The 25402-nt window shown below is 55.4% G+C and overlaps 2 protein-coding genes across 3 annotated transcripts in view; one reads left to right on the plus strand and one right to left on the minus strand.

The window, feature by feature from the left end:
* The first annotated feature begins 340 nt into the window (after positions 1-340).
* Positions 341-5404, plus strand: ADPRHL2 (ADP-ribosylhydrolase like 2). The gene is made up of 6 exons (XM_003273417.2): positions 341-603; positions 2711-2807; positions 3084-3291; positions 3376-3560; positions 3893-3993; positions 4569-5404. Exons 1-6 carry the CDS (start codon positions 393-395, stop codon positions 4859-4861), a joined length of 1095 nt encoding a protein of 364 aa, XP_003273465.1. The 5' UTR covers positions 341-392; the 3' UTR covers positions 4862-5404.
* A 1286-nt stretch (positions 5405-6690) lies between these two features.
* COL8A2 (collagen type VIII alpha 2 chain) overlaps positions 6691-25402 on the minus strand; it is a 31413-nt gene continuing 12701 nt past the window's right edge. For both annotated transcript variants that reach the window (XM_030823424.1, XM_030823425.1), the window contains 2 exons: positions 11476-11684; positions 6691-10918 (listed from right to left, as the gene is read on the minus strand). In XM_030823424.1, coding sequence (XP_030679284.1) covers positions 9000-10918; positions 11476-11684 — 2128 coding nt within the window. In that variant the 3' untranslated portion in view covers positions 6691-8999. The remainder of the gene's footprint in view (positions 10919-11475; positions 11685-25402) is intronic.

Consider the following 25402-nt stretch of genomic DNA (forward strand, 5'->3'; position numbering starts at 1 on the left):
TAAGGGAGGCCTACAGGGGGCAAGGGCCCGGTGGGAGGGCTTGGGGGTGGTCCCGGCCTCGGTGGGGAGGGCCGGCTGGGGGTGAGGAGTTAGGGGGGCTCGCCTGCGGAAGGCAGTGTGGCCTGCAGTGATCCAATGGTCTGGCTCAGTGCCCATCCCCCGGGGACCCCATAGTGGCCTTCCCTCCCAGTTAGCCCAGTGGTGAGGAGCGGAAAGAACCGGGACTCAAAGCACAGGCTGGCGGGAACTGCGCGGCGCCGCGACTCCGGGCCGCTGGGCGGCGCTGTGGGCCTGGCGGCGGAGCGGAGACTCTAGGCCCCGGAGAGCGCTGCCGGCCGGGAGCAGGGAAACTGCGAGGGTGGCACCGGAAGTGACGAGCAGTCTGCGCGCGGATGGCGGCAGCGGCGATGGCGGCAGCGGCCGGTGGAGGGGCTGGCGCGGCCCGCTCCCTCTCGCGTTTCCGAGGCTGCCTGGCTGGCGCGCTGCTCGGGGACTGCGTGGGCTCCTTCTACGAGGCCCACGACACCGTCGACCTGACGTCAGTCCTGCGTCATGTCCAGAGCCTGGAGCCGGACCCCGGCACGCCCGGGAGTGAGCGGACAGGTGGGCGGGGCCGGGCGCAAGTCAGAGGCCGTGCGGGAGGGAGGCCGAAGGGGCGCGGAGCCTCCGGGGGCGACGGGTCGGGGGTGCGCGGGGATGAGGCTGCCGAGGGCACGGGGGCCAGAGCCGGATGACCCGCAGACAGCTTGAGCTCAGCGAGTGCCAGTGTGATCTCCGGCCTTAGACGTCTCGCCCCGAACATCCCGTGCTCGGGGCGTGGCAGTACCGGGGCCTCAACCGTGCAGGGTGTGGATAAACCCATCGTAAGTTGAAAATACCTGAAGTGGAAAGTGCGCTTTCAGCTTAGACGACCGTTTTATCTGGACGCAGCCCCATCGGACGTCGAGGATCCTATGAATGCGTATCAGCGTTATCAGAAAGCCGAAAAAAACTTAAGTTGAATCATCCTAAGCCGGGGACTGTCTGTCCACCCTTGCCGACTTGACCTGTTTTTCCCGGTTCTCTAGAGTCAGTACAACACCAGCCCGTTCTCCACCCCGCAGGGCGTGCTTTGGAAGCCTGACTCTAACCGCGTCCTCCCCCGCCTAAAACCCTGCTGTGATTTCCCATTACCCTTGCTACAGAGCCACATTCCTTAACGTGTCCGACGTGGTCCGGCCCTCCCACACGTCTGCAGTTTCGTCTTCCGCCAACCTTGGCCTTGCTTTCTGCTCTTTCGTTCCTCACACCATGATTCCTCTAGGCCAGGCGTTTGCATGTGCTGTCTTGCCTGTAAAACTCACTTCCCTTCCCTTGTGCGCTCAGATCCTGGCTCAGGTAGCAGGTGTGAGGTCAAGCAGGGGAGGTGAATCTTCTTGGAGAGCAGGTAGCATAGCAAGAAGAAAGGGCCATGGTCAGAATCCTGGAGAACACCGGTAATGAAGAGGGAGGGACGGAGGGAGGGAGGGGGCTAGGGAAGGAAACAGTTTGATAGGAGAAGCAGGAGTGGCTATCAACGAAACCTAGGAAAATAATTTCAAGATGAAGACACTGGTCACTGGTGGTGTGCTACAGAGAAGTGAAGTAGGGGGAGATCTGGATCCAGAAACTCATTTTCAATCTGGGTATGGTGGCACACACCTGTAATCCCAGCTACTCCGGAGACTGAGGTGGAAGGATCATCGCTTGAGTCCAGGAGTTCGAGACTAGCCTGGGCAACATGGCAAGCTCGTGTCTATAAAAAAGAAAAACAAAACAAAAACAGAAAGACTGGAGCTGCAAGGATGGCAGCCACAACGGGATGGAAGTCTTCATTCAGAAATCAGCAGATCAAAGCATGATGTAGGCTGATAATAAATAAATACATAAAATAGAAAGCAGCAGGACTTACTTGGAATAAAGAATTGCTGAAAATCCCAGTGCTGGGATCCTAAGGCTTCCCAGGCCCACGAAAGTGAATGGGAGTGAGAAACTGACTTGAGGTCATTTTAGATGTGGTGACTCTAAAACACGAGTAGGGGCTGGGTGCCGTAGCCACAACTGTAATCCCAGCGCTTTGGGAGAGGCCACTTGAGCCCAAAAGTTTGAGACCAGCCTGGCAACAGGATGAAGCTCCGTCTCTACAAAAAAAAAAAAAGCCAGGTGTGGTGGTGTGCACCTGTACTCCCAGCTACGCAGGAGGCTGGGGCAAGAGGCTCCTTGAGCCTGGAAGGTCGAGATGGAGTGAGCCATGGTCGTACCACTGCACTGCAGCCTAGGCGACAGAGTGAGACCCTGTACCAAAAAAATAATAATATAAACTAAAATAAAAGGTGAGCAGGGCCAGGCACAGTGGCTCATGCCTATAATCCCAGCTCTTTGGGAGGCCAAGGCAGGAGGATCACTTGAGTCCAGGAATTCAAGACCAGTCTGGACAACAGAGTGAGACCCTGTCTCTACAAAAAATAAAAGTAGCTGGGTGTGATGATGCATGCCTATAGTCCCAGCTACTTGAGAGGCTGAGGCAGAAGGATAGCTTGAGCCCAGGAGTTCAAGACTGCAGCCGTGATTGCACCAGTGCACTCCCGTCTGGGCAACAGAGCGAGACTCTGTCTCCAAAAAAAGCAAAAAACAAACCAAAAAAACAACAAAGGTGAGCAGGAGGCTCTCATCCTCCCTCCTCTCCCCACAGAAGCCTTGTACTACACAGATGACACAGCCATGGCCAGGGCCCTGGTGCAGTCCCTGCTAGCCAAGGAGGCCTTTGACGAGGTGGACATGGCTCACAGGTGAGGGGGATGGTCCTGGGCTGAGGCAAACCAGGTGGGAAAGTTATTGCACCCCTTGACCAGAGGAATGACATCTGTGCATGTCCGTGCCCCCACCCTCCACAGGAGCCTGTGTCTGGCTGGCACAGCTTCCCAAGCTAAAACAGCAGCACTGCTGGTGCAGTCTCCTTAGGCCCCCGAGGCTTTCTCTTTTTCCAAACCAGCCTCGATTTCTTCTCTCCCAACCCTTAGAGGCATCTTGTAAATCCCAATTCTGTCTCCCCTTCTGTTCCCTAGATTTGCTCAGGAGTACAAGAAAGACCCCGACAGGGGCTATGGTGCTGGAGTAGTCACTGTCTTCAAGAAGCTCCTGAACCCCAAATGTCGCGATGTCTTTGAGCCTGCGCGGGCCCAGTTTAACGGGAAAGGCTCCTATGGCAATGGAGGTGCCATGCGGGTGGCTGGCATCTCCCTGGCCTATAGCAGTGTCCAGGATGTGCAGAAGGTATTCAGGGCGGGCTGGCTTCTGAGCTGACCCCTTCCTCTTCTGCAGCAGGGCTTCTGTGACAGCAGGTCTCTTCCTCCCTAGTTTGCCCGGCTCTCAGCCCAGCTGACACACGCCTCCTCCCTGGGTTACAATGGCGCCATCCTGCAGGCCCTGGCTGTGCACCTGGCCTTGCAGGGCGAGTCTTCCAGCGAGCACTTTCTCAAGCAACTCCTGGGCCACATGGAGGATCTGGAGGGTGATGCCCAGTCCGTTTTGGATGCCAGGGAGTGAGTATGGGGCTGGAGGTGTGTGGTGTGGGTATGTGGGTGATCCAGGGGGCCTCTGGCATTGCCGCAAACTGAAACCTTCCTTCCTTAATTGCAGACCCTAGGGAGGCATGGGCAGAAGCCCCTTTATCTTGTCTGTATTTCAAGCTCTCAGCGTCCCAGAGAACAAAACAACTTGCTCACCTCCAGCCCTCTCCCACCTCTTGTCAGGGCACCTGCGCCTGGCTGGCAGCCTGACCACATCCCTGCTCGTTCTCACATGCAGCCCCCTCCCCTGCCCGCACCGCCACCCTGCTAGCTCTGACCTCCCTGAAATCTCCCCCAACCCACAGGTTGGGCATGGAGGAGCGTCCGTACTCCAGCCGCCTGAAGAAGATTGGAGAGCTTCTAGACCAGGCATCGGTGACCAGGGAGGAAGTAGTGTCTGAGCTAGGTGAGTGGGTCTGCCTGGCATCGTCTCTCCCTCTGTCGTCCTTCAGGGTCTGTCTTGGGCTCAGGGGAGCATGGAGTCATGCCTGCTGTCACATTGTACCCTGGGCTGCTGTGACACACAGAGTCAATGGCAGGGTTGAGCTCAGTGCTTCTTGCTCTGAAGCTACAGCACCGTCAGCCTGTGGATCATTGTCCTCAGAAATGGCAGCTGGCCCCTAGTCGTAAAAATGTTGATAATGGATTTTATTTATCTGGCATCTATACTGGGCGCTGTGCAGAATGCTTCGCAGACACGATCTCGCTTCATCCTCACAACAGCCCTGTCAGAGAGTTGCTAACGTTACTCCATGCCTGCTTAAGGAGTTGAATCTGGGAGCAGGAAGCTCAGCGGTCCCCTAGGTAACTCTCCCAGTCACGCAGCCAGTATGTGGTGGAGCCAGGATTTGAGCCCAGGAGGTCTAACTGTAGAGCCTGAGATCTTAGTCACAGCCTGCTTGAAGCCAAGAGTGCTGACTTGTGTCAAATGGTAGGAGGCCTGGGGATGCATGGAGCCCCTCTAACCTGGCTTCCCCACAGGGAATGGCATTGCTGCCTTTGAGTCAGTACCCACCGCCATCTACTGCTTCCTGCGCTGCATGGAGCCAGACCCTGAGATCCCTTCTGCCTTTAATAGCCTTCAAAGGACTCTCATCTATTCCATCTCACTTGGTGGGGACACAGACACCATTGCCACCATGGCTGGGGCCATTGCTGGTGCCTACTATGGGATGGATCAGGTGCCAGAGAGCTGGCAGCAAAGCTGTGAAGGCTATGAGGAGACAGACATCCTGGCCCAAAGCCTGCACCGTGTCTTCCAGAAGAGTTTATGAGGGCTACAGCTGTTGGGGCTCTGCCAGGTCCCCTGGGACCAACTACAGCTCCAGTCAGAAACCCTGAGCTTCCTTGAGTGTGGCTCCCCACTTTTCCTGCATTGTGGAACTGACTGAGTACACCAGTTAGGCTGGGGTCTCTTCAGGGGAGGTCACTGGAACAGCGAGCAAGGGACTGGTGCCTCGCTGGTACTGGGTCTCTGGTTTGCTGCAGAGCCATAGGACACTCCCGGCTCCTCAGTAGGACAGACAGACCCAGGCGGGTTTATTTTGGAGGGGTACTTGTGGCATTTTCCTGTATTGTCTTGGACATGGGATGTGGGGAGGTGGAAATGATGAGCAGTAGCATAATTTCTCCCTGTTGGGTTTTAGCCAGTCTGCCAGCAAGCGCATCCTAGCAGGGTCCCCGAGCAGCAGGTTGTGTGGATGAAGGGACAGGCACTTGCATCCAGCTGATCTAGGTCACACCTGGCTCTTGGCTGCCATGTGGCTTATTAACAGCTTCCAGTGGAAGTCGCAATAAACAGTTTTTGGTAAATCTCACCACTGTTTCTTGTTTCTCCTGCCCTGAATGGATTCTCCCCTGCCAGCCTGATATCTGAAGACTAGTGCCTTTGTCTGCGCTGCACTGTTGTAGAAGCTGGGGCCTCAAGGCCATGAGCCACTGTGTTGCCAGGCACTCCAGCTGGCTGCGTGTTCAGCCAGGAAGGGCACAGCAGGCATGGTCTGGTGGCTTTTCCGGTTAGAGATCACTCAGAGTGGCCCAGGCTGCTGGGCTGAGTGCTTTGCCAGAGGCAGCAGGTAGGAAAAAGCCAGATTTTTCTGTTCTCAGAGCCTGACTTCCCCAAACAGGAGCTATGCCCAGCTGGGCCAGGAACAGGAACCCTGTAGAAGGATCCAGAGGGCCCTTCTGTCATCAGACTACCAACCTTTGGGTGGGGAGGGCACCATCACAGGGGCCCCAGGTGGACTGAGTGCCGTGTGCCTCCTCCTGTATCTTGGGACCAATTGAAAGCCTTTCCCTGCAAGGAAGTTTTACACAGCATGTTTTTAGAGATGGGGTCTCTGTTGCACAGGCGATCCTTCCACATGGGTTCCCAAGTGTCTGAGACTAGCATCCATTCTGAAGAAAGGAAAATTGAAAGGGGAAAGATGCCTCCCCTCAAACTCCAGGGACATTCTCTGAGCGTCCAGCCTCAGTGGCTAGCCAAGCATGCACAGCCTGCAGCTGCCCTGCGGTTTCAGCACTGTCGGGCAGATCTGTTTTAGTGAAGATAGGGTTCTGGCTAGGCTGAGGACTCTTCAAAACACAGATTGCTTCAGGTCTGCCACCCAGAGCCCCAGCGCCAGGGACAGATCTTTCGTGGCTGAGCGTGGTAGGCTGTGAGCAGGTGCTTTCCGCCCAGGACAGCTCCCCCGGCCTGTCTTCAGCACTGGGCCTGACACTAGCCTGGCCCTTAGGAGCAAAGATTCATGATTTCATTCATAATTTGTATCAGATGTTGAAACTTGGCCCTCGGACTACTGAGCCAGCTGTCATGCTCCACTAGGCCCTGAGAGCTTGCAGGAATATTCCAGTAAAGATTGAGCCATCGCCCCCAGCTCTAGCCACTACCTGCCTTTGGTTTCTTAAAATGCCTCCTGGCATTTGCCTGGCGCATGGCCTCAGCAGCTTATGAGCATCAGGCATTTCTGATGTGGTAGTGACAGAAATCCAGGTTAGGGAGCTGGTGAGGAGTGCATGATGAGCCCCAGAGAGCTTCCGGGACGCCTTACAGAACCCAGAGGCTTGAGATACCTCTGCGTCAGTATCAGTTTCAGCACAGTGCTGTTTTATACAACAGGTTTTATTGAGGATGTGTCAATACAGTTAACACGGTTGCTTGTCTTTTCAAAAAGAAGTTCCATTTTCTTTGATTCCCAAGTGCATTTTTCCTGAATCTTCTGTGATACAGGGCACATGATAGGTATTTAGAGAGCTAAGCTTCCTATACCAAGTTAGAAGTGAAATGACTAGTGGAAAACATTTAAACTTTAATCTCAAAAAAAATAGGAATCAATATAAAAATGCACAAGGTAATGTCGTTTCCATAGTTAAAATCTGACATTGTTTATCAAAGCTAGTCAGTTAAGTGGACACCCGCAACTCAAATCCCATAAACATTTTAGAAACACCAACCACCCCTCCTGAAAGGTTTGAGGAATGAAATTTGGCAGAAGCTCAGCTGTGAAATAGTTCCCATTTATTTTCTTGGGACCCTACTTAGTTCTGTGGGCTACCACTGGGAGCTGATTAATTTCTGCCAATCAGAACCCATCCCTAACACATCAGATCATAGTGGCTTTGACCTAGGGAAGAAGAGGTTGAGCAAAGAACCCCCACCAGGTATGGTTTGAGAGTCCTTAGTTGGTTTTCTTGGGCGTTAGGTAGTAAGAAATCCACCAGGAACCCCAGCCAAAACCTTTTCAAGTGTCACTTGGGCAGATTTGGGTTTTCATTTTTCCTTTTGAAGCAAACAGCCTGCTTTGTTTGGAGAAGTTGTGGGCAGGGGAGGAGGTTTGGCAAGGAGCCTGAAGGAACCCACTGCTCAGCCAGTCAGAAGTCAGCAGCCATCCTCCATTTTCAACATGGACCGCCTGGACATGGCCAGACTTGGAGCAGTGCAACGAGATCACAGACCAAATGACCCCAGTTCACACTTGGTACAGGGAGTGGGGCTGGCCTGGCGAGGGCCGAGTGCGAGGCCCTGCAGCTGCGGGGAAAGTGGCCATCTTTCCAAGGGCAGGAATGTCCACCACTCCCAGCACTCATCTCAGCCTTATCCACTCAGCTTGAACTAGGGACTGAGGGGTTGGGAGGGGCATCCTGCCTGTTTCCTGCAGAGGAGCTCTGATTGGGGAAAATGGCAGAAACGTCCAGAGCCAGCTCATTCCAAAGGGACCTGCTGGCACCTTTCTTTCCCAGCCTTAGCCTCCTGGGCCCTAGTCCTGCTTAGAACAGGAAATTGGAATCAGAGGGTGGGAGGAGAGGAAGCCCCCACAGATGAACCCCTCTTGTCCACACATACACCCACCATATGGTTCTTATTAAGGAAAAGCAAGTGGGAGCCGTCTTCATCCCCCAGCTCGCGTGCACCTTGTTCAGAGGGCCAAACGAGAGGTGCTCTGCCGTGGGGATACCTGGCTGGGGTGGCAAGGATCCTCTTATAATTTTGTATGAGAAAACCAGCCCGGCCCGCAGCAGGTGGAAGGGGAGAAAGGGAAGAGTGCTCATGTTTGCTGATGGTCGAGTCTGCCTCCGCCACCATCTGCACCAGATACTTCTAGACACTTCACAGAGGTTGATCTTTCTGGCCTGTAGGTGTCCCAGGGGCCTCTGTGCTGCCCTCAAGCTAAACAGCCAGAGCTGGTGGCGGCAGCCCAGGAGAGACGGGGATGAACGTGAAGAGCTGCCTCCTGCCCCAGGTCTGTGCCCCAAGCCCTCACAAACTGCCTTCCCCATGGCTGCCACTGCAGCAGTGAAAGGGGGTTGCCCTTTCCCAGGACAACAGGCACTGCGTCCACCACGGACATGTCTGATGCCACAGCATCACCATGGGGGCTACAGTCCTGGCAGGGTGTCCACAGTCGCCACCTTGATGGTCCCCTCTTCTCCCTTTCTCTTGGAGGGAAACCCCACAGTCCTTAGTCCACTGTCATATGCTGGAGGTCCCAGGGGGAGCTGGAGCCCCAGCCAAAGGCTGTAAGGGAGACTGTGCCCCATTCCTCCAGCAGGTGCCATCAGGGAGCCACTGGGAAGGGCTGTCTCCCCAGGTGGCGGGGTGGGGAGTTCAGCTCCCTCTCAGCTCCTTCAGGGCCCAGCAGAGGCCAGGACTCACAAGGGGCTGGGCTGTGTGCCCCAGGGCCCATGGGGTGCAACCCTGACACTGCACAGACATTTGGGGGAAAGAAACTCAGGCCAGCCCCTTCAGAAACAATCTCAGCCTGCATGCAGGGAGAAAGCAAGTCAGTCTCCTCGGGCCAAGGCCACGGCCGCCTCTGTTCAGCTTTTGTTTTTTTTTCGGGAGGTTGTTTGTAATTGAAAAGGTCGCTCTACCACTAAAGAGGAGGAGGCCAGGGCAGCAGGGCCCCCCGCGGGTTATGTGGGGCAGAGCAAGAATCCTGAAAAGGAGGAGTGGATGTACTCCGTGGAGTAGAGGCCGTTGGCCTGGTCCGACGGCATCTGCACCCAGACCTGGTCGTTGGGCCGCAGCTGGAGCACGGCCCCGCCAGACGCCTGGTCCAGGTAGCCCTTCTTGTACTCATCGTAGGTATAGGTGGCCGGCACGTTGTTCTTGTACAGGGCCACCCACACATTGGTGCCCTTGACGTGCACATGGTAAGCAAAGTAGTAGACGCCGCCCACAGGGCAGGTGAAGATGCCAGTGGCTGGGTTGTAGCCGCTGTGGCCATTGTAGAGAGTCCGATCAAATTTCACCGGCATGCCCGAGGCGGGGAAGGGCGAGGTGAGCACCGCAGTGAAGGCTGGTGTGGCATGGGCAGACAGCTCGCCCAGCCCAAACTGTGGCTTGCCCCCCTTGCCCAGCACGGCACCCTCCACACCGCCGTTGGGCAGGTGCAAGCCTGCGATGCCAGTCTCATCGAAGGCCCCAGGGGCACCAGGGGGTCCCGGAGGCCCGGGAGGCCCGGGAGGGCCTGTGATTCCAGGGGAGCCAGGGACCCCTGGGGGCCCCGTGGGCCCAGCCGTGCCAGGTTCCCCTGCTCTCCCCTCTCCAGGGGGCCCTGGCAGGCCTGGTTCACCCTTCAGGCCCGGCAGACCTTGGGGCCCAATAGGGCCAGCTGGACCCTGGAGTCCTGGGATTCCTGAGGGACCCCTCAGGCCAGGCTGCCCAGGGAGCCCCAAGTCACCTTTCTGCCCCAGGGCTCCTGCCACCCCTGGTCCTCCAGGGCGACCTGTGAAACCCGGCTCACCCTTGGGCCCAGTTGGTCCAGGGGGTCCATGGGCCCCAGGAAGTCCCCTCTCACCTGGGAGCCCTGGTTTCCCAGCCAGGCCACTAGGCCCCTGGTCACCTCGAATGCCAGGCACTCCTGGGGGTCCTCCAGGCCCTGCTTCACCCTTAGGCCCAGGGGGCCCACGTCTGCCAGGAAGTCCTGCAGACCCAGGAAGTCCAGGGGGACCCCCAAGACCCTGTGGGCCCTGCTCCCCTGGCTCCCCATCCTCCCCTGGCTCACCCCTGTCCCCCAAGAGTCCTGGGACCCCAGTTGGGCCCCTGTCCCCCTTGGGGCCTGGCAGTCCTGGCATCCCATAGCCAGTGGGGCCTATCAGCCCAGGGGGGCCCCGGGTCCCTGGCTCCCCTTTGGCCCCTGATGGGCCCTGTGGCCCTGGCAACCCTGCTGCCCCTGGGACTCCCACACCGTCTATTCCAGGGGGTCCTTTTGGGCCCACAGCTCCTGGCTCCCCCCTGGGGCCTGGAACTCCAGGAGGCCCAGACTCACCCTTGTCTCCTGGGGCCCCAGGAAGCCCATCCAAACCGGGTTTGCCTAAGCCAGCTGGACCAGGGAGGCCAGGGGGGCCAGGGGCACCCCCCTGCCCTGGGGCCCCAGGCAGCCCGGGCTGGCCCACTCCATTATCCCCCTTGAGGCCTCGATCACCTGGGGGCCCAGGCTCCCCCTGGGGCCCTGGTTCCCCCTGGAATCCTGGGGGCCCTGGCACCCCCTGGGCACCTGGTTTTCCAGGGATAGTAATGCCTGAGGGGCCTGGGAGGCCAGGGGGTCCTGGGGGCCCCCGGAGGCCCTGGTCCCCTCGTATTCCTGGCTCCCCCCGAAGCCCCGGCTGCCCTGGTGGCCCGACCTTGCCAGGGAGCCCTGGGGGACCAGCCTTGCCCATCCGGGAGAAGCCAGGGGGGCCAGCAGGGCCAGGCTGCCCATGGAGTCCTGGCTTTCCCGTGCCTGGTTTTCCTGGGAAGCCAGGGGGGCCAGGGGGACCCCGAGGCCCGGGCTTCCCGGGGGGGCCGGGCTCTCCCTTCAGGTCCATCGGCAGCAGCGGTAGAGGCATTTCTGAGAAAGAAACAGAAGCGGGCAGTCAGGGGCCTGAACTGTGGGGACAGAGGACCCCATCTACCCGTTCCCCCATCCCAGTTTGAGGTACATGGGAGAGAAAGAATGGGGCTGCCCCTCCCTACTCTCATGGAAGACGGGGTTTGGGGATGGTCCAGGGCCCATCTTGGGGGCAACAGGGTGTCCTCACCAAGGGCTCCTAACACCCAACCTACCCAGGCTGGGCCTCCTCCATGAGCCTGGCTGATTCTCACCTCTCATCCCTGCATGACCTGAAGGTGGAGTGGCCACCAGGTGGCACCAGCAGCCCACCTTAGAGCCCATGGGAGCAGAGCCCCACCTCCCAACTTCCCAGTTCATCTGCCCTTGGAAGACCACCTGTGCCAGCCAACTGCACCGTTTCCAGGCCCTCTGGGGTATTAGGAGAAACAGTGAAGGTGGGAAGATTGGTGGCGAATGAGGGGCTGTGGGGGGCGCCTGAGGATCTGATGGCTGTCAGGCAGGGGATTTGGGGGTTGGGAGCGATTTGAGGCACTGTGGGGTGAGGAGGCTCTCACCCAGGTACTGGCCTTTGCCCTCCCGGAAGGGCGGTCCCACAGGTCCTTTTTGCATGGGCTGGATGTACTTCACCGGGGCATAGCCCGCTGCCCCACCGGCCCCGCCACCAGAGGACGCCCGCGGCCCACACCCCAGCACCAGCACCAGTAGCAGCAGCAGCAGCGAAGACAGGGGTGTCAGAGTCCCCCGCATGGCGTCCGTGGACGTGCTGCAGAGAAGAACAGAGAAAGTCATCAAGCCAGCCCTCGGTGGTTTGGCATTAGGCCCGGGGTCACCAAAAGATCAGAATTTAGAGATTACACTTGAGATTTTAGTCAAAAGGCTGAGAAACAATTCTGAATTTAGATATTATTCACAAGCAATTTTCAAAGTTGCGGGGGTCTGCATAAGCCACCTCCTAAACTTCTTCAGACCCTGCCTGGGGCTGTTCATCACCCCCACCATCTCCAAGGGCCCAGCCTCCCCAGGACAGCGGCCTCCTCAAAACCAGCCAGTCACTCTGCAGCTGGGCGTGCCTTCTAGAGCAGTCTGACCTCCCCTGCTAAAAACTCTTGGATGTCAACACCCATTTCCATTGCTGGGCCAGCTCTCTGCCAGGCACTAGGCTGAGCTCTTTAGGGACATGAACTCACTTCATGCTCAGAACACTTTAACAAGGTATTATTATTGTCATCTCCATTTTCCAGATGATAAAACTAAAGCAAAGGTCTTGAGGAAGCCAGAGCTGGGATTTGTCTTAGTTCTGTCTGACTGCACCTTCTGCTGATGCCCTTCTGGACTCCCTGCCACCCGCCTTTGGGATCAAGTCTATGGCGCTTAGCATAGCATTCAAGGCTTTTTTTTTTTTTTTTTGAGACAGTTTTGCTCGCCCAGTGCAATGTGCAATGGCGCCATCCTGGCTCACTGCAACATCCGCCTCCCGGGTTCAAGCGATTCTCGTGCCTTAGCCTCCCAAGTAGCTGGAATTATAGGCGTGTGCCACCACGCCTGGCTAATTTTTGTATTTTTAGTAGAGATGGAGTTTCGCCATGTTGGCCAGGCTGGTCTTGAACTCCTGACCTCAGGTGATCCAGCTGCCTCAGCCTCCCAAAGTGTTAGGATTACAGGCATGAGCCACCATGCCCGGCCTGCATTCAAGGCCTTTCTAACCTACTCTGTGCCTGTGTCTCCAACTTTATTGCCTGCTATCCCTTTCTCTGCCCCTCACCTCCCCACACCTCCACCCAGTAAACCAGAACTTAAGTTCCCAGGCACCGGGCACCTTAACACTTCTGGCCTTTGCGCCTGCTATTTCTCTGCCTGCAATGTTATTTTCCTCCCCTACTCATCTTTTATGGCCCTGGGAAGCTGTCATCCCTTCCTCTATAAAGCCTCATTTCTTTGTGCCCTGACCTATGCTTGTCACAGCATTTGGCTCAACTCAGAGAACAAAGCCTGGGTGGGGAAGAAGCACAGGCTCTGGAACCAGCCAGGCAGACTTCCCCTTCCCCTTCCCCTTCCCAGCTGCAGGAGCCTGGGCAGGAGGTCTCCTCAGCAGGAGGTCTCCTCATCCATGAAATGAGAGAGGATGTCCACACAATAACCTGTATGTGAATGTTCATAATAGCGATATTCACAGCAGCCAAAAGTAGAGACAATGCAAATGTCCATGGACAAATAAAATGTGGTATCACCATACAATGGAATATTACCCGGCAATGAAAACGAATGAAGTACAGGCTGGGCATGGTGGTGTATACCTGTAGTCCCAGCTACTCGGGAGGCTGAGGTGAGAGGATCGCTTGAGCCCTGAGTTTAAAACCAGCCTGGGCAACATAGCAAAACCCCAAATTTAAAAAAATTATCTATAAATAGGCTAAGCACAATAGCTCACACCTGTAATCCCAGTACTTTGGGAGGCAGAGGTGGGTGAATTGCTTGAGCCCAGGAGTTTTGAGACCAGCCTGGGCAACCTGGTGAAACCCCGTCTCTACAAAACAAACAAACAAGAAATTAGCTGGGTGTGGGTGTGCTGTGGTCCCAGCTACTCAGGAGGCTGAAGAGGGAGGATCACTTGAGCTCAGGAGGTGGAGGTTGCAGTGAGCTGCACTCCAGCCTGGGCGACAGAGTGAGACCTGGTCTCAAAATATATATATATATATAAAAGGAAGGAAGTCCTGACACTGCTACAACACAGATGAATCTTGAAAACAGTGAAAAGTGAGATATGGAATGTACATGTTGTGTGATTCCATTTATATGAAATGGCCAGAATAGGCAAATCCATAGAGACAGGAAGTGGATCAGTGGTTGCCTAAGGCTGGGACGGGGAGGAGATGGGAAGTGACGTCTAATGGGCACAGCCTCGGCCTCCCGGGCTCAAGTAATCCTCCCACCTAAGCCTCCCAAGTAGCTGGGACCACAGGCACGTGCCACCATGTCTGGCTAATTTTTTCTATTTTATATAAAGACAGGGTCTCACTGTGTTGCCTAGGCTGGTCTCAAGTTCTTTTAGGGGAAAATAAAAATGTTCAAAAATTGATCGTGGTGATGATAGTTGCACAGCTCCATGAACATGGTAAAAAAAACACTGAATTGTACACTGAATGGGCCAATTGTATGATGTGTGAATTATATCTCTATAAAGCTGGTTTTTTTTTTTTTTGAGATGGAGTCTCGTTCTGTTGCCCAGGCTGGAGTGCAGTGGTGCCATCTCAGCTCACTGCAACCTCCGCCTCCCAGGTTCAAGAGATTCTCTTGCCTCAGCTTCCTGAGTAGCTGGGATTACAGGCGCCTGCCACCACACCCAGCTAATTTTTTGTATTTATAGTAGACGGGGTTTCACCATGTTGGCCAGGCTAGTCTCGAACTCCTGACCTCTAGTGATCCGCCTGCCTCAGCCTCCCAAAGAGCAGGAATTACAGGTATGAGCCACTGCACCCAGCCTAAGGCTGTTATTTTATTTATTTTTTGGATACACAGTGTCACTCTGTTGCCCAGGCTGGAATACAGTTGGCACAGTCATGGCTCACTGCGGCCTTGGCCTCCCGGGCTCAAGTAATCCTCCCACCTCATCCTCCCAAGTAGCTGGGACAACAGGCACGTGCCACCATGCCTAGCTAATTTTTTCTATTTTATGCAAAGACAGGGTCTCACTGTGTTGCCTAGGCTGGTCTCAAACTCCTGGGCTCAAGCAATCCTCCCACCTTGGCCTCCAAAAGTTCTGGGATTATAGGCATGAGCCACCATGCCCAGCCAGAAAGTTTTTTTGATTTTGTTTTTTGAGACAGGGTCTTGCTCTGTTGCCCAGGCTGGAGTGCAGTGGCAGAATCACAGTTCACTGAAGCCTCAACTTCCTGGGCTCAGCGATCCTCTCACCTCAGTCTCTGGAGGAGCTGGAACTACAGGCATGCACCACCATGTTCAGCTATAAAAAGACACTTTTTTGTACAGACGAGGTCTCACTTTGTTGCCCAGGCTGGTCTCAACCTCCCAGGCTCAAGTGCTCCTCCCACCTCAGCCTCCAGAGTAGCTGGGGCCACAGGCACACACCACCATACCTGGCTAATTCTTTCTATTTTTTGTAGAGACAGGGTTTCACCATGTTGCCCAGCCTGGTCTCGGACTCCTGGGCTCAAGTGATCCTCTCGCCTCAGCTTCCCAAAGTGTTGGGATTACAGGCGTGAGCCACTGAGCCACACCTGTTTTTTCTTTTTGGTTTTTTTTTTTGAGATGGAGTCTCGCTCTGTCACCCAGGCTGGAGTGAAGTGCAGTGGTGTGATCTCGGCTCACTGCAAGCTCTGCCTCCCAGGTTCACGCCATTCTCCTGCCTCAGCCTCCCAAGTAGCTGGGACTACAGGCACCCGCCAACACGCCCGGCTAATTTTTTGTATTTTTAGTAGAGATGGGGTTTCAACGTGTTAGCCAGGATGGTCTCGATCTCCTGACCTCGTGATCTGCCCGCCTCGGACTCCCAAAGTACTGGGATTACAGGCGTGAGGCCCACATCTGTGTTTTTTGTTTGTTTGTTTGTTTGTTTTGAGACAGACTTTCGCTTCTGTCACCCAGGCTGGAGTGCAATGGCACAATCTCGGCTCACTGCAACCTCTGCCTCCTGGGTTCAAGCGATTCTCCTGCCTCAGTCTCCTGAGTAGCTGGGACTACAGGTGCATGCCACCACGCCCAGCTAATTTTTGCATTTTTAATAGAGATGAGGGTTCACCATGTAGGCCAGGCTGGTCTCAAACTCCTGACCTCAGGTGATCCACCTGTCTCAGCCTCCCAAAGTGCTGGGATTACAGGCGTAAGCCACCACACCCGGCCCCCACCTGTTATTTTTTTAAAGTGAGTTAGCTGGGCACTGTGGCTCATGCCTGTAATCCCAGCACTTTGGGAGGCTGAGGCAGGCAGATCACCTGAGGTCAAGAGTTCAGGACCAGCCTGGCCAACATGGTGAAACTCCATCTCCACTAAAAATACAAAAAATAGCCAGGCGTGGCAGCAGGCACCTGTAATCCCAGCTACTTGGGAGGCTGCGGCAGGAGAATCGCTTGAACCTGGGAGGCGGAGCTTGCAGTGAGCCGAGATCATGCCATTGTACTCCAACGTGGGCGACAAGAGCAAAACTCTGCCTCAAAAAATAAAAAATAGGCCGGGCGCAGTGGCTCGTGCCTGTAATCTCAGCACTTTGGGAAGCCGAGGCGAGTGGATCACCTGAGGTCAGGAGATCGAGATCATCCTGGCCAACATGGTGAACACTCATCTCTACTAAAAATATAAAAATTAGCTGGGCGTGGTGGCATGCACCTATAGTCCCAGCTACCCAGGAGGCTGAGGCAGGAGAATCGCTTGAACCAGGGAGGTGGAGGTTGCAGTGAGCCGAGATCGTGCCACTGCACTCCAGCCTGGTGACAGAGACTCCACCTCAAATAAATAAATAAATAATAAAATAAAAATAGGTCGGACGCGGTGGCTCACACCCGTAATCCCAGCACTTTGGGAGGCTGAGGCGGGCGGATCACGAGGTCAGGAGATGGAGACCGTCCTGGCTAACACGGTGAAACCCCATCTCTACTAAAAATACAAAAAATTAGCCGGGCGTGGTGGTGGGCACCTGTAGTCCCAGCTACTCGGGAGGCTGAGGCAGGAGAATGGCGTGAACCTGGGAGGTGGAGCTTGCAGTGAGCCGAGATTGCGCCACTGCACTCCAGCCTGGGTGACAGAGCGAGACTCCGTCTCAAAAATAAATAAATAAATAAATAAATAAAATAAAATAAAAATAAAGTGGGTTAAAATCTGCTTCTTGGGGCTGCTGTGATAACTAGAGATTTTGCACCTGGCTCAGAGTGGGCTCCCATTATTCGAAGGAGGTTCTATTTGGTGTTTTTCACACCCGAGGAAAGTCCCGCTTCCCCTCAAATCCCTGCTCTGGGTTCCCTTCACCCTACGCAGGGACCTCTCTGCACCTGTGCTTGGCAACAAGTGGAGTTTGAAGGGGGGTTGTGCGCGTCTGGGGATGTGTGTGGGGAGAAGGCCTCCCTCAGGCCAGGCTAGGTCTGGGCTTGAGGTCCCTGCTCCTCCAAGCCCAGGATCACATGGAGCTTTGCAGGAATTAATGCAGGGCTCCAGAGAAGACCCATGGACCTGTCAGCTCTCATGTTCGAATCCCAGTTCTACCACCAACCCACTCTGTAACCTCAGATGGGCCATTTAACCTCCCTGAGCTTCAGTATCATAGTAACACTTGCCACATGTTTCCCTGTGTGCCAAAGAGTGATCCAGGCCTCAAAGGCCACTTTAATCCCCTCAACAAACCCATGAAGATCCTGCAGTTATTACCCCCATTTTACAGAGGTAGGAATGGAAGCTCCAACTGTAAGAGTCTAAGTGTCAGCTGAGGCCTCGCCCAGAGCCTCCCCTCAGCACAGGCCACCCGCCTCACCTTGCTCTGATTGATGGCAGAACCCATCAAGGCCACGTTACGCAGGCCTGACCCACCGGGGAATGCTGCTGGGGTACCTTGCCAGGCACTGGCCTCATGCTTTACATGTAATCCTCATACAAGCCTGTGAGGTATGTTATCCCTGTTTTAGAGATGAGGAAACTGGCCGGGCATGGTGGCTCACGCTTGTAATCCCAGCACTTTGGGAGGCCGAGGCAGGAAGATCGCTTGAGCCCAGGACTTTGAGATCACTCTGGGCACATAGTGAAACTCTGTCTCTACCAAAAAAATTAAAAAGTTAGCCAGACATCGTGGTGCAGGTCTGTAGTCCTGGCTACTCAGGAGGCTGAGGCAGGAAGATCACTTGAGCCCAGGAGGTAGAAGCTGCAGTAAGCCGTGTTTGTGCCACTGCACTCCAGCCTAAGCAGCAGCGAGATCCTGTCTCACTTAAAAAAAAAAAAAAAGAGAGAGAGAGAGAGATGAGGAGGAGGCAGGGCGTGGTGGCTCACCTGTAATCCCAGCACTTTGGGAGGCCGAGGCAGGTGGATCGCCTGAGGTCAGGAGTTCAAGACCAGCCTGGCCAACATGGTGAAACTCCATCTCTACTAAAAATACAAAAATAAGCCAGGCATGGTGGCTGTGATTCCAGCTACTTGGGAAGCTGAGGCTGGAGAATCATTGGAATCCAGGAGGCAGAGGTTGCAGTGAGCTGAGATGGCACCGCTGCACTCCAGCTTGGGCGACAGAGAGAGACTCTGTCAAAAAAAAAGAAAAAAAAAACAAGAGATGAGGAAACTGCCTGAGGGGGCCACTTGCCAAGAGCACCACAGTGAGAGCCTAAGCCCAGGCAGTCCGAGTCCCGAGTTCCAGCCCCTAACCACCACACCATCCCCACTCTCCTGCGCAGGAGAGGGCCCTCCTGCACTAGCCACCTGAGCTCGGGGGCTGCCCACATGTGCACAGAACCGGAATGTTCTGCTTGGCGGGTGGACAGGGGGATGGGGGAGCAGATAGAAGGGGCAGTATGGCAGGAAGCCGAGGAAGGGGAGGGGCTGCTCTGGCCTGGTTGGCCCATGGTCAAGGTCCTGACACCATCACAAGAGGATCCAGAACGGCCCTGGCTTCTGGGGGTCGGGAGTGATGGAGGCTGCAGCTGGGAGGGTGCTCAGGGCAAAGAGGACTTCGAGGAGCTCAGGCAGCAGGGCGCCAAAGGAACAGTCCCAAGTGCAGCCAGGAGCCCAGGCGGCACCCCCGCAAGCTGGCATCTTTCCTTCCTCCTTGGTAATGGGGGTCCTTCAGCAAGTGTCCTTGACCCACCCTCTTGGCTCCCTGAATTTGCCCCATCCCAGACCCTTCCACCCTGCACTGCGTTGCGCTTTCTGAGGTCAGGTCTGATGCCAGGACTCCAAAGAGTTGTCGCCATGAGTGAGGAGGGTCTGAGTGAGGACTGCAGCTGGAAGACCAGGTGTCAGGAACCGCCACGAGGCTTTACATGCAATATGTGACTGAATTCTGACAGTGTCCCTGGGCAAGAGGTGCTAGTTCACAAATGAGGAGACTCAAGGATTTCTGGAGATGCCTGTTAAGAACCTGAGCTCAGCTGGGTGCAGTGTGGCTCATGCCTGTAATCCCAGCACTTTTGGGAGGCTGAGATGGGAGGATCACTTGAGCTCAGGAGTTCAAGACCAGCCTGGGCAATGTAGTGAGACCTCATCTCCACTAAAAATTTAAAAAATTACCCAGGCATGGTGATGCACCTGTAGTCCCGGCTACTTGGAAGGCTGAAGTGGGAGGATTGCTTGAGCCTGGAAGTTTGAGGCTGTAGTGAGCCATGATTGCACCACTGCACTCCAGCCTGGGTGACAGAGTGAGACCTTGTCTCAAAAAAAAAAGAACCCCGAGTTCCTAGCCGCTCTGATGTAGTGCCATGGAGGGAGAGCAAGGCAGAGAGCAACAGCAGAGACAGACACAAACAGAGGAGTCTCTCGTCCAACTCCAAGGGCCTGTGGGCTTGAGAGGAGGCTCACCCTGGCTCTTAGAGCTGGAACCTGGCATGCGCCCATCTGGGTGGAGCTGGGGAGTGCGCACTGGCCACAGCGGCGGGAAGGGTGTGTGCAGCCTGTTCAAGGGGCTGCAAAAGAAATGATGCCCCCTGGAATGGTGAAACCAGCAGCCCAGGGACGACGGTTTGCCCCCACCCCAGCACCATCAGAGCCACAGGGGCCTGGGCACCTCTGAGCCCCCTGCCCACCTGCCTCCTTTTCACTGCAATCCCTGCCCCCTGACCTCCCCTGCTTCCGGCACACATGCCGGGCCTCCCAGGGGCTCTCTGGCCTCTGTACATTCTGCCCTCTCGACACTTGGGAAACTGGCTGGACGCCTCCCTTGAGGCCTGCTCATACCCATGGGTCCCCGTCATCACTCTTGTTTCCTCCCGTAGCTCTCCAACTCTTTCCACCACGCTCCCCCACTCTGCCCTGTACAGGGCTTGGCTGGCACACAGTGATGCTCCACAGTGTTTGATGAACTCAATTCACCATCAAATTTAAAGGACACACCAATAACACACTCAGTCCTTTCCTCAGCTTTGCACAGATACATGTCACATTCACCCAGGGAGTCCACTCCCCAGGTCCAAGGGGCTCATCTGGGCTAGAACGGGAAGAGCGAGGAACATTCACATGGCCTCAATCGTAGGACCTCAACTAAGAACCATGTGCTCTGGGATTAGAGGTGTGCAGGGGAGGACACTTCATCTGTGTGTTCCTTGCTCTCCCCATGGGGAACAGTGGCCAAGCAGGGCTGTCAGGGGTCAGGGGCAGGGCCCTGAGGCTCAAGCCTGGCTCTGCCCATGACTGGCTGTGTGACCCCGGGTAAGCCATCAACCTCTCTGATGACCTCTTGGGAAATGAAGGCAGGAAGAAAGCAGGGCTGGCAGGGATACGGAGCCCGAGGTGGGACGCACACACGAGACGCCGATTCAGAGGACGGCTCAGTGGCGGCCTCGGGTAGACGCGGTGTTTGGACAGCTGCAAGTCCTTAACGGGGATTTCCCCCCTTTTCAGCAAATCCCCATAAAACAGCATTTTGTCCAAGTCAGCATTTTGTGGCAGCCTGGGCCTCCTCCCAGGGAGGCCAAGGAGACCAGCTAAGAGTGGGGAGTGCTCCAGGGTCTTTCAGACCAATGGTGCGGGGGGGTGGTGGTGTGCAGCAAATGGGCCCCAGAAGAAATAATTGGCAAGAAGCAGACCCCTTCTCTGCCCCCAGAAATGCCTGAAGAGGGGAAAGGACATCAGCCAGCAGGGACCCTTCCCAGCAGTCCCGGTCTCCGAAAGAGTCCTTTCCTAGGGGTGACCAGCAGAGGAGGGCTAGGTGGTAGCATGGAATTGAAAGACCTGCCCACTCTCCCATCCCATTTCACAGGTGAGCGATCAGAGGTCTCAATACAAAAGGGGGGCCTGAGAGTTGGTGCCTCGAGACCCCAGGCACCCGCTAGGTTCCCAGCGGACCGGCAGACCCCCACAGGGTGGGTGGATGAAACGCAGCCCTGCGCAGGCCCCTACTGCTCCAAGCCCCCCACCCACCCCAGACGGAGCAACTGCAGCTGAGGGAGTGGTGGGGGCACTCAGGCAGCCCCAGGGCCTGGCCAAACCACAGGTATGTTATGAGACGCTTCCTGTTGTGGAGACATCGCTGTGGGATCCGGCTGCCTTGCTTGCTCACCCGCCCCGCGCTGCTGTCTCCTTGCACCCCAGCCTTGCTCTCTGCACTCTTGCTGGGTCTCTACCCGACTCCTCTCTCCCCTCCTCCTTCTGGCTCTGGCTCTGTCACCGCAACAGATGAACAGCACTTCTGGCTCAGGAGCTCCCTATCAGGGACCCAGCCCTGAGACCTCTAAGGCCCTCCTAGGTCCAGGCAGCCCCTGGACTCCCATTTCAGCACAGCTACTTACCAGCTGGGTGATCTTGGATGGGTCACTTAAACCCTCTGAACCTCAGTGTCCTCATCTGCAAAAGGATTAACTCAGGGACTGCTCTGCCTATGGAGTAACCACTTTTTTTTTTTTTTTTTTTCTTTTGAGACAGAGTCAGGCTGGAGTGCAGTGGCACGATCTCGGCTCACTGCAACTTCCGCCTTCCAGGTTCAAGTGATTCTCCTGCCTCAGCCTCCCGAATAGCTGGGACTACAGGCACACGCCAACACGCCCAGCTAATTTTTGTATTTTTAGTAGAGACGGGGTTTCTACTAAATCAGGTTTCTACTAGGTAGACACCATGTTGTCCAGGATAGTCTCGATCTCTCGACCTCGTGATCCGCCTGCCTTGGCCTCCCAAACTGTTGGGATTACAGGTGTGAGCCACCGCACCAGGCCTTAGAGTAACCACTCTTTTTATTCCTTTACTTTCTTTTTTTTTTTTTGAGATGGATCTCACTCTGTCGCCCAGGCTGGAGTGCAGTGGCGCGATCTCGGCTCACTGCAAGCTCCACCACCTAGGTTCATGCCATTCTCCTGCCTCAGCCTCCCGAGTAGCTGGGACTACAGGGGCCCGCCACCACGACCGGCTAATTTCCTTTTGTATTTTTAGTAGAGATGGAGTTTCACCGTGTTAGCCAGGATGGTCTCGATCTCCTGACCTTGTGATCCACCCGCCTCGGCCTCCCAAAGTGCTGGGATTACAGGTGTGAGCCACTGCACCAGGCCTATTCCTTTACTTTCTTAATGAGCTTGCTCTCATTTAAAAAAAAAAAAGGATTAACTGAGATAATCTAAGCCACCAGCCCCTCCATGTGTGCTGCCCTATCTTGCCACCCTGATGGCCTGGAAGTCCTCTCTTCACTCTAATTTCAATTCATCCTGCTGCAAAGCAACTTCTTTCCTCCATCTCTTCAAAAGTTCAGGTTACTTGCTGCCAAAGGTCAGGATCTTGTAAAATGAACTTTTTTTTTTTTTTTTTTTTTTTTGAGATGCAGTCTCACTCTGTCATCCAGGCTAGAGTGCAGTGATGAGATCTTGACTCACTGGAGCCTCCACCTCTTGAGCGTAAGCATTTCTCCTGCATCAGCCTCCCGTGTAGCTGGGATTACAGGGGTGCACCACCACACCCAGCTATTTTTTGTATGTTTAGTAGAGATGGGGGTTTCACCGTGTTAGCCAGGCTGGTCTCGAACTCCTGACCTCAAGTGATCCGCCTGCCTCAGCCTCCCAAAATGCTGGGATTATAGGCCTAAGCCACCATGCCTGGCCTATAAAATAAACTTCTAAAGTCAATTTTCTGGCTTTCTTGACCTTTTCCCCGACCATTCCTGAGACGAAACCGGCCAGGGGCCACAAAGCCTGCTCAGGGCTAGGACTGAGCTATGGACCTTGGGGAGGAGCAGAGGAACCCTCCTCACCCCCTGGGCATGACACCCACCCCAACTGCCCAGCTGGGCAGCTTCAGACTTCTCCAGGATTCCTGAGCCCCACCTGCCCTACTACTCTCCCAGCTGGTAGAAACTGGGGAGCCCTTTCCCATCCTCCTTTCCTGAATCTCAGAAGAAGGAGCAAGGCCCAGGCCCCTCCACGCCTCTTCCTCGGGGGCCTCTCACCCGTCTGCCATTGCCTGCCTTCGCCCCCTAGTCTCCAGCCTCTCCATCCATATGTCCACACGGGCCTGACCCCTCCCCAGCCACCCTCATCACTCCCCAGCCCTTCTCAGCCAAGCCTCCTGAAAGAATGCTCTCCACCCTCAGGCCCCACTCACTCCCCCTCCACCCTCTCACCTCGGGGTGCTCCACCTTGTCACTCTGCCCTTTTCCTTCTTTGAAAAGCTCCTCCTCAGAATCTTCTCTGCCCACTTCCTCTGCCCACTCTCCAGACCCAGGCTTGCCCAAGGAGCTGGCTCAGGCCTTATGTCTTCTCTCTGGATGTTTCTCCTATAGCGTCTAGCTCCCACCAGCTCCCACAGTGCCAACGCCATCACCGAGGACTCCCACATCTATCTCCAGCTACGATGTCTCCCCTGAGCCATTTCTTTTTTTTTTTTGAGACAGTCTGCTCTGTCACCCAGGCTGGAGTGCAGTGGTGTACATGACCACAGCTCACTGCAGCCTCAGACTCTTGGGTTCAAGCCATCCTCTTGTCTCAGCCTCCTGAGCAGCTGGGACTACAGGTGTAAGCCACCACACTGGACAAATTTTTAAGTTTTTTAAGAGACAGGGTCTTGCCATGCTGCCCAGGCTGCTCTAGAGAACTGCTGGGCTCAAGTGATCCTCCCACCTCAGCTTCCCAACTGAGCCTCAGACTCTTGTGTTCAACTATCAGCCGAGCATGTCCCCTGGCTGTCCCTCAGAGATCCCACCCAAACTGCTGTCATTACCTTCTCCCTCATTACCTGCTTCACCCCAACCCAAGTGCCCTGTACCCCCAGGTGCCAAGGCCAAAAATCTGAGCATCCCTTCTGTTGTTATTTATTTATTTATTTATTTTTTAGATGGAGTCTCACTCTGTCGCCCAGACTGGAGTGCAGTGGTGCGATCTCGGCTCACTGCAAACTCCGCCTCCCAGGTTCACGCCATTCTCCTGCCTCAGCCTCCCGAGTAGCTGGGACTACAGGCACCTGCCACCACGCCCAGCTATTTTTTTGTATTTTCAGTAGAGACGGGGTTTCACCGTGTTATCCACGATGGTCTCGATCTCCTGACCTGGTGATCCACCCGCCTCGGCCTCCCAAAGTGCTGGGATTACAGGCGTGAGCCACCGCGCCTGGCCTATTTTTGTTTTAAGGGTGAACATCACTTCTGACCCTCCTTCCTTATAGGAAACCCTCTATGCCTTGGTGTGCCCTTCTTTTCAGCCAACTCAGCTCCTACTCCTCACCTTTCTTGGGTGCCCTTGTACAGTAGCCAACCTGAACAACTGTACATGACATCTGTCTTCTTTTCCCCCAAACTTCCAACCTTATCCTGTGGACTCTGCCTGCTCTATTTCTCTCACTTCTCTTCCTTCCCTTCCTTTCCCACAGCCTCACCCTAAGGCAGACCTTGTATTCCCCCAAAACTCAGCCCAGTGCCTGGCACACCCCCGTCACTAAGCAAAAGTGTGTTAAATGTCCACATTCTCTCCTGGATGGTCATAAAAGTCTCTCACCCAGTCCCCCAGCCCCAGCTTCTCTCTGTTTTCTCAACATAGCCTATGGAGACTCCCACAATGCTTCTAACACTTTAGGCTGCATCTGGATGACTGGGACAGCCTATCACCATGCAGGTTCTGGGGCCCCATCGAGATTCGGTTGGTGTGGGATAGGGCCTGACATCTGCCTCTCTAGCGAGCTCCCAAAGGACGCTGACGCTGCCTGTCTGTGAGCCACACATTGGCACAGTTCTGCCCACGGCTGTCCGCTGCTCTGGATTTTCCAGTGGCTTCCTGGTACCAGCAGGATAAATTCCATGTTATTCTGCAATTCACATGGCTTCCTGGAGGAGGAGGCATGCTTTAGACTCAGTAGAACGTGGACCAGTTAGGAAGGAGGGGGTAGAGAGATGGATGTTGAGCCCAGCAAAGCCCTGAGGTCACGTTTGGAGGCACACACTCTAGGTCTAAGAGTCACATGGGTAAGGAGAGGGCCAGGGGCCAGCTCGATGCAGGAGCCACCAGAGTGTGTGCTGTGCCCTCTGCGTCCCTCAGTCCATGGCTGTGTGTCACTGGGCCTTTGCCTCCTGTGTGTCTCTGGCATCTCTGTCTCTGTGCGTCTCTCTCCTCCTGTCTCTGTATCACTATCCCACCTGTCCACCCATCTCTGACACTGTTTGTCCTTCTCTGTCCTCTTCCATGTCCTGTGCCTAGATCCCTTTCTGGGTTCCAGGCTCTGTAAATCTCTAGCTGTTGGTCACTGGGCGGGACCCTTGGGAAGGCCAGCACTGACAGTCCACACCTGCTCCTGTTAACGTCAGGTCTGGGTCTGACCTCCCTGGACAATGCCTGAGCAGCTCTGCGAAGTCTGGGAAGGGACTTGGCGGGGGGTCCA

This window comes from Nomascus leucogenys, chromosome 12, assembly GCF_006542625.1.
Source record: "Nomascus leucogenys isolate Asia chromosome 12, Asia_NLE_v1, whole genome shotgun sequence".
Taxonomy (NCBI): Eukaryota; Metazoa; Chordata; class Mammalia; order Primates; family Hylobatidae; genus Nomascus; species Nomascus leucogenys.